We start from the raw sequence: 9,166 nt of genomic DNA, 5'->3' as shown, positions 1-9,166 counted from the left end.
GTCCAGCTAATTTTTTCTTTCTATTTTTAGTAGAGACGGGGTCTCGCTCTTGCTCAGGCTGGTCTCGAACTCCTGAGCTCAAACAATCCACCCACCTTAGCCTCCCAGAGTGCTAGGATTACAGGCGTGAGCCACGCGCCGGGCAATAATAATGTCTTAAAAGGTAAAAATTCATGTAGAATTAAAATGTAAGCCCAAAATAATAATAGGTGAGGAGATAAATAAGTTTGAGTGTATTAAGTTTCCTGCATTGTATAGAAAGTGATAAAAAGTAAGTTAAAGTATACTCTAAAAACTCAAGGAATGGGAAGTTCCACTTACAGTAACAGCGGAGTACATCCTATTAGATTAAACTTCCTGCACATAACCATTTAACACATTAACTGTCAAATGAGTTGTATTTAAGTCATGCTAGTTTTGATCCCAAGGCTTTGAGGAGCATATGTAACTCACACATCTCTTCACCTTGGGAGCTGTCTGAACTATTTTTCAAGTTGCATATAACTCACGTACAGAAAACAATAAAAAATAACATATTTTTCATTACATTTGAAAGGATTGTTTTGTTTTTAAAGTTTTTATTCTATTTTTGTAATAAAACTCTGTGGCCCCAAGGAAAAGTTGTTTTTTTCCTCTAAGTGTAGCAGGGAATGTGTTAAATTCCAAGAAAAATGTAAAAACAACTGCTTACGGGCAAGAGAAAATAATCGAATATAGGCAAAATCTTGGTCAAACTCAAGAAGACCTAAAGATGGAATTAGAATATGATTTTAAAGAAGCTATTTTAACTATTATAACAAGGACCTAAATAAAATTGTTTGTAAGAAAAAACAAATAGGAAAACCCCACAGATATACAAAGTATAATAATAAATCGAATTAAAATTCTGGAACTGAAACACTGTTTGCAGATGCTTCACAGAAAACACTTAAGAGTAAATTGGAGATGAACAGAAATGTCATTTAACTTGAATACAAATTAATAGAAATTATCTAATCTGAATAACATAGGCATAAAAGTATTTTTTTAAAATGAACAGAGCTTCACTCATCTGTGGGACACTGAAATGTCTAACATAAGGGAAATGAGAATCCCAAAAGGAGAAAAGAGAGAAGAGGAATCAAAAAAATTTGAAAAAAATGTCAAAAATATTCTCCAATTTGGTAAAAAAAAAAAAAATTTTTTTTTAATCAGGAAGCTCAGCAAACTGCAAGAAGGATGACTATAATGCAAATCATACTTGAGAGCATCATAGTTTAAACGGTTATAGTCAAAAAGTAAAATCTTGAAAACAAAGCTTAAGAAAACAGACATTACATTTAAGTGAACAATGAAATGAATTCAGGCTGACTTATCATCAGAAACTGTGGAGTCCAGAAGACAGAAAAGTAAAACTTTTAAATAGCTTTGAAAGTTTTTTTAAAAAGTTAATTAACCCAAAAGGAAGGAAGGAAAAAAGAGAGGAACAAAAAACTGGATAAACAGAAAACAAATGATAAAGTGGTACACCTAAACCTAGTAATATTAATAATTATATTACATTTAAATGGATTAACTGCAATGAAGAGGAAGAAAGTATCAGAATGGATTAAAAAAACAGGATCCAAATATTAATATATATACTTTAAATGTAAAGACATCTATAGGCTGAAACTAAAAAGATGGGAAAGGTATACTCTGTAAAGTATAGCCATTAAAGGGGAGAATTGGCTATACTAACATCATAAAGGTAGATTTCAAGTCAACAAAATATTATAATTAAAAATGTTATTTTATAATGAGAAAGGATTCAATTAATTACAAAGATATAGTAATCCTAATTATGTACACACATAATAAAACAGCTTTAAAATGAAGCAAAAATTGAGAAAATTCAAAGGAGAAACAAAATTCTACAATCATATTGGGAGATTTTTAATACCTCTCTCTTAAGCAATTGATAGAAAAACTAAACAAAAAAAATTAAAGACATAGAAGATCTGAACACTGTCAACCACAATGACATAATTAGTATTAATGTTACGGAGCTTTTCACCCACTAGTTGCAAAATACAAATTATTTTCAACTATATATAGTATGTCCACCAAAATATGCTGGGCCATATGACAAATCTCAATAAATTTCAAAACATAGTAATTTTATAGAGTGACCACAATGGAAGTAGATTAGAAATCAGTGATAATAAGATGTACAGGAAAACACACACACACAAACACACATATTTGAAAAGTAAACAATATACTTTTAAGTAACCAAAGGGCAAAACGGAAAATCACAAAGGAAATAAGAAACATTTCTAACTGAATGCTTGTTTGTAGAAATTGACAAGTTGACACTAAAATTTCTGCAAAAAAGCAAAGGAACAAGAACCTACAGAATATTCTTGGGAAAGAATAAAATAACTTATACTACCCTCATTTCAAAAATTACCATAAAGCTACATATAGTGTTTACAACCCAATTGATCACAATCAGTTACAGATTCCTTTGTTCCTTCTCCACTCCCACTGCTTCACTTAACCAGCCTTAAAAAAAAAAAAAAAAAAAGCTACATATATGAGTAGGTATATTTCTGGACTCTGTTCAGTTCTGTTGATTATTTTGTCAACTGTTATGCTAATACCACATTGTCTTGATTTTTTAGCTCAATAAATAAATCTCAAACCAGGGAGTGTAAGTCCTCCTGTAAGTTCTTTATGAAACTTGATTTTGCTCTTCTAGGTCCTTTGCATTTTCCTATAAATTTCAGAATTGATTTTTCAATTTCTTTTGGAATAAACAGTCTCTTGGGAATTGGTTGGGATTACATGATAAATAGATCAATTTAGGAATAACTGCATTCTTAACAATATTGCATGTTCTGATTCATGAATTTGGCAACTTATACTACACACAAAAAACAATTCTGAATTTATTCTGAATAAATTGTGAATGTAAATGACAAAAGCAAAGCTTTAAAATGTTTTGAAAAAAAACAGAGGTGCAAACACTTCTGTCTTGGGGATAAGGAAGTACTTCTTAAATGAGATACCAAAGCACTAGCTATAAAAGATTCATTTATCTAAATTAAAATTAAGAACTTATTTAATATCAGTTCTTCAAATGATATCCTAAAGAAAATGAAAAGCCAAGGTACACACTGATATATCTGCCACACATTTAACTTACTGGGGATTAATATCAAGAACATATAAAGAACTTTTGTAAATCAATAAGAAAAAAATCCAATAGAAAAATGGACAAAAGACATAAACAGATGTTTCACAGAGGAGGATACACACTGGCTAGTAAGCATTTGATGATATGTTCTATCAGAGATTAAGTATTAAGACCAAAATGAAATTTTATTTTATACTCATTCAGTTGGCAACAAATTAAGAAGTCTGACAATACTAAATGTTGAGGAGGACATGAATCAACCAGATCTCTTATACATTGTTGGTGGGAGTAAAACTGACAAAACCATTTTGAAAAATAAGTTATCAGCACATTGTAAAAGTAATATTTTCCTACCCTACAATCCAGGATTTCCATTCCTAGATACATAATCCACAAAAAATGCATGCACATGAACACAAAGAATCACGTACAAAAATGTCAACTGCATCATTATTCATGACAGCAAAAATCCAGAATTAACCAATGTATTCATTAGAGATGCTCAGATAAGTAGTTACAATATATTCACATATAACAGAATATTTTAAAACATTGAAAATAAACAGCTTTATTGAACAACAGAGATGAATCTTAGTAATATAATGAGTCAAAATTGCCAAAATCCATAGAATACGTATTATGCCATTTTTATAAATGACAAAACTAAACAATAAACTGTTTCCCCATAAACATGTATGTGATAAAACTTTTAAAAAATAATCAAAATGATAAATATTAATAGTTTAGTAGTTACCTCTGGTGAGAGAATCAAAGCATCAGATTAGGGAGGAACATACAATAGATGTAAATCATTAGTAATGTTCTAGTCTTTGGATGAGTTAGTGAGATCAAGGATGCATATTATAATAAACAATACAATTAAATTAAATAGGCCTATGCATATAACATAATAGTGTGTAATGTCATAAATTTATGATTAGTCCAATTCTGTCCAAAAAATGCAATCAATATTATACAAATTTAAAAATTATTGTCTTAAGGTTGAGGTATTGGCAAGACAGATGTGCTGGGTTCAAAAATGACTGTTGAATAATCGTTAATAAACATTTAATCACCTAATTTCGTGTTTGTTTTCATTCCATTTCTGAATTAAATAAATCTAAAATTTAAAAAAATGCTACGTGCCTTAAAAATACTTAAATAAATTTATAGAAATAGAATATTTTTAAAAAGATATTTATAGCTGAAAGTTACAGTGAAGATTATCTTAAAAAGGTACCATTTAATATTTTCTATATGCCAAGCTCTGAACTAGACATGCACTATGTTATTAATCCTCATAAAACTCTATGACATTGATACCATTAATAACATTTTGTGTATGAGGAAAGTAGATAAAAGGGTTAAGAAATTTGTTCAAGTACACAAAGCTCACAGGCAGAGCTGTAATTTAATCTCAGATTTATTTGAATCCAGATCCTTCATATTTTTATCTATACCACAGGAAATACTTAAGAAGGTCAAATGACCTCCAAAATCATCCAGCAAGGTAGTGGCAGAATCAGGACTAATAGATATTAAGTACGTACACCTGGCATTATGGCAGGTACTTTATGAGACTTACTGTTAGATACTCTTTACATTCCATTACCTCATTGAGTTAGAAAGTCTCAAAATGGGTATGACCTATTAATTTGCTCTTCAATGTGTATCAACCAAATGATTCATCACAATAACTATACTTGATATACCTTGTATTTCTACATGCATTTGTATATTAATCTGTATTATATTAATATAATATTCATGTCTGACAAGAGTAGAAAAATAGTATAATGCAAAACTATCTGCAGACCTTTACCTTCCAATGTATGCAAATCTATTTTACTCAATTGTAGGAGATGATTTAATTTCCTATTATACTGGGTAACATTTTTAGAAAATGTCTCTCACCTGTGCTGAGTGGTCTGAATCATTTTCTTGAGGTAAAGAATAAGGTGCTCCCTGGGATTCCTGAAGTTTTTCTTTTAATGTAGCATTTTCTTGCTCTTTTCGAAAGAGCTGATCCTGAAGATTAACAACACTTTGCCGAAGCACAGCTTCATTTGATTTTGTGGTCTCAAAACAAATATGCAACTCATTGTAAAGCTGTTTCAAAAAATATATCCAAATTATATTAATAATCAATAAAATAGTTATGCCTGTATATACATATATATATATATATACACACATTTATATATACATAAGGATCGTATATGACATAGTCCTTGCTTTCAGGTTATTTTAATACTCTGAGGGAGAAAGAAGGTATGAACACAGGGAAAACAAAATGATATCATCAAATATCAATAAAAAACAACTGATGTCAAAAAGGCAACATGTATTATTGGCCAGTGTAACACAGGAAAAGAATGTTAAATTTCTAAACAGGAAGAAAATACTTTACACTAGCCACATTAATCTTGGAGGGCTTTATGAAAAAGGATTTAAATTGAGTCATGAAAGTATTATTGGAATTGACCAAAAACAAAAAGTCATTCTAAAAATGACAGAAATGTGAAAAAATTATGAACGGTGATAAGAAAGGACAGAAAGGAGAATAAGGTATGAGAGTCTAACTGGACTTAATATATACAGTTAAAAGAAAACAAAGAAAAACAAGGAATATTTCATTGAAGGTTGATTAAGGTTGACCCATATATTCCCACTTAGTATAATTCAGTATCTACTGCTGAGGAGGGGCAGAAGGAACAGTAAGAGACAAAGTCAAGCAATAAGATTGTAGATAGAATGTAAAGATTCTTCAAGGTCATATTAAGGAGGATAAACTTGTTCTGTAGAAAACAGTAGTGACTGAAGACCTTGAAAAGCATGATAAAATAGAAGCAATGATCTGGAGGCTTGAAAGGTAACTTTAGATTTTTTTAAAGTCAAGGCAATAAGAAATAAATTTAAAATTAGAGTTTATTAAAACTATAAGACAGCGTATATTATATAAGTGGTGTCATACAGAGCATAATATAGGGTTAACAAAATAGTATGCTTCCAATACTCATGAACTTGCTTGTTGATGAAACCCCTAACTTATGATTGTGATTTAACGAGTTATATTTCAATCTGTGGTAACTGATTTACATACAGAATCTGTATGTATATCTGTGGCTGACAGTAGGAATGTGACTTAAGAGCTAAGATTTGTTTTTTATTTTTTTTAAAAAAAGGGTAATAGTGAGATAGTAAGATCTTATAGCAAAAGTAAAACCTGCAGCTGGAAAAATCTCAAAATTGTGTAGCTGATACAGTACGTTTTTAGGTTTGCTAATCAATTAAAGATGCACGGCATCTTCCATTAGTTGGCCTTGTCTCGTGAGAAGAAACTTAAATATACAAAAGACTATAAAACTTTAGTTCATCTACATACCTAGGATTTGTGTACATTTCTGTATGTAGGTTATACTTTATTTTTTTTAAGTTTAAATTTTAAAAATGGCTTATGAAAGCTTTTATTAATGCAGTTCCTCAAATATGTAATTTGTCATAAAAATAATACCCTTCAAACTACTGCTCTGACATATAATTAGCTCAATATACTTTTTATTTTGTATAAAAGATTATATCTCTATATCATTGTAGAGATACTTAAATAATCCATTTCACTTTATAGCCAACGTCTATACAATTTTTATAAAGAAAGTGTTGCCTATACACTTTATAAAGAATTCCAGAACACAAAATTGTACTTTCCCTTCCCATTACCTTTACACCAGGGAGTATGTCCAACATCCTTTTCGCAGCTGATAACATCAGATATTCTAGGAGGGAAGAGAGAGTAGGAACCTGACAGTTTTGAGGGACAATGAAGAGGTTAGAGTGGGCCCCACAGTGGCCTGTGTTGCTGCTTTCATGATTGGGTTCAAGGTAGAAAAGAAACAAGCAAACTCTGGACACAGGAGCTAAGCTGGCTAGAGAGAGTTGTAGCTAGGATGAGCGAAGGTCAGCCCTTCACTGCACAGTCACTTGTTCAGTGAATCTTTAAACACTTTCTATTATTTGGGTGCTTTATTTAAGCTAACCTCCTTTTATCCAATTAATCTCTTTGAAAAAATACACAATATTATTATTAAAGATTCACAGATTTCAAATATTTGAGAATCTCATGGACATTGATAAGTTCTGACAAAGAAAAACACATAGCTTCTCTCCCAACATCCAAGGTGCAGGCATGATGCTAGTGTGTAGTCAGGATTGAGGACCAATTTACTGGCCATTAATGTCAACAGTGTGGTATACCTTACTCTTGGATTTCACATCTTGGGATCCTCCTTCACAAATATAAGGCCATGAATGAATAAGCCAAATTTTAATTTCTTGTCTCTTCTCTTCTCTACCCTCTTTCATGCTTCATAAAATAGCACACTTTTTGTGTTCTTTTACTTTGTTCTCTCTACCATGCAGTTTAAGCAGTAGCACTCCGATTTACAAGTTGCCCTGACTTGATCTGAAATGAATGAGTGGATAAGTCTATACATGCGGGCAAACTGTGTTCTGAAAAGCAGGTGAAAAAGAACTGAGAAAGCCTGGAAAAGATTATCTAGACTAGCCCTGCTCCAGGAATTGAAACAAACTCATTCCTTAGCTCTTACTACAAATACACATCTTCTACTTGCCTATTTTCTTTGATGGCTGACTGGACTTCACTTATTTAATAGTAATAAGATCATAGTTGTGGACTTAAGAGTACAGGAAGCAAAGCTATCCTCCAGCCATTTTTAATTCTAGGCTCCATTCCAGCGGTAAACTTGGTTAAAAACAGCCTTCAATTAGATTAAACCTATCCTTATTTTTAAAGTGGTTTTTTGGTGACAAAGCCTCAGGGTAATAAAATGTTTATTTCTCTAGATCTTGCAAGGAGGTAAAAGTTTAGGATGTTCCAGTGCCCTGGGTAGATACCATCATATTCTCATCCCACTAATAAAAGAGAGAAAAAAAAAGTTCTCAAGTAGTTAACACAATAAACTCATTCATCTGCATTGCTTCAGGCATCATAAGTGTAACTTCTACCCTATTAGCATTCAGGATTCCTTATGGCAGTTTTCAAACAGACTCTTTTCTGTATAATTTCTTTACTCTAATAATCCAAAAATCTGGAATGGCTCAGAATTTTTTGCAAGATTCTGCCATAAAAAAAACAGGTAATCATATCTTCCATTATATACTTTAGAAGTAGCAATCATTGTAATTCACAAGTAATTCATTATGCTTACTATATTCTTCATACTATTTTCTGTTAAAGAAATTAAAGTGAAAAAAAGGTTAAAAGGATCTCCAGGGGACGGAAAGCAAATCATCCCTAGAAATAAGACCCCAAATTCCAAGTCCTTTAATTTTCAGGGTCTTAGACCGAAGTACTATAACTTCCCAAAATTTTATTAGTGTTGAAGACCAAAATATTGATACTAATTTGTTTAAACAACAACATTTTTCCAAATTTAGTAAGTATACTATAGTTATCCCTAGTTATCCATGAGGGATTGGTTCCAGGACCCCAGCAGATACCAAAATCTATGGATGCTCCAGTCCCTTATATAAAATGGTATAATATTTGCATATAATCTGTGCACATCTTCCTACATAATTCGAATCATCTCTAGAGTATGTATAATACCTAATACAATGTAAACATTATATAAATAGTTGGCATACTACTTTTTTGCATTACTTTTTACAGTTGTACTGTTATTTTTTATTATTTTTTTTTCACATATTTTTGATCTACAGTTGGTTGAATCCATGAATGTGGAAGCTTTAGATATGGAAGGCCAACTATATTTTCAACATTGATTGAGACCATAAAATTCTTCGAGTGAAAACTATATAATTTATAACTGAAAATGAGAAGAAAATACTGATTTACCTGTAATTTAGATTAAAAATAGGTATAAGCTAACTCCTTATTTTCCCAGATTGGTATTAGCTTATGAAATATAATTATCATTAAATAGAACAAAAGGTTATAAGATATATATTTAGTACCCAAAACAT

The 9,166-nt window shown here is 31.0% G+C and overlaps 1 protein-coding gene across 1 annotated transcript in view; it reads right to left on the bottom strand.

The window, feature by feature from the left end:
* CNTLN (centlein, centrosomal protein) overlaps positions 1-9,166 on the bottom strand; it is a 295,319-nt gene that overhangs the window by 181,159 nt on the left and 104,994 nt on the right. The window contains exon 7 of the mRNA XM_012665007.1: positions 5,075-5,269. Coding sequence (XP_012520461.1) covers positions 5,075-5,269 — 195 coding nt within the window. The remainder of the gene's footprint in view (positions 1-5,074; positions 5,270-9,166) is intronic.

This window comes from Propithecus coquereli, unplaced genomic scaffold, assembly GCF_000956105.1.
Source record: "Propithecus coquereli isolate 6110/MARCELLA unplaced genomic scaffold, Pcoq_1.0 Scaffold95, whole genome shotgun sequence".
NCBI classification, from domain to species: domain Eukaryota; kingdom Metazoa; phylum Chordata; class Mammalia; order Primates; family Indriidae; genus Propithecus; species Propithecus coquereli.
Note: the sequence above shows the minus strand (reverse complement) of the source record. Positions and strands in the feature narration are given on the sequence as shown.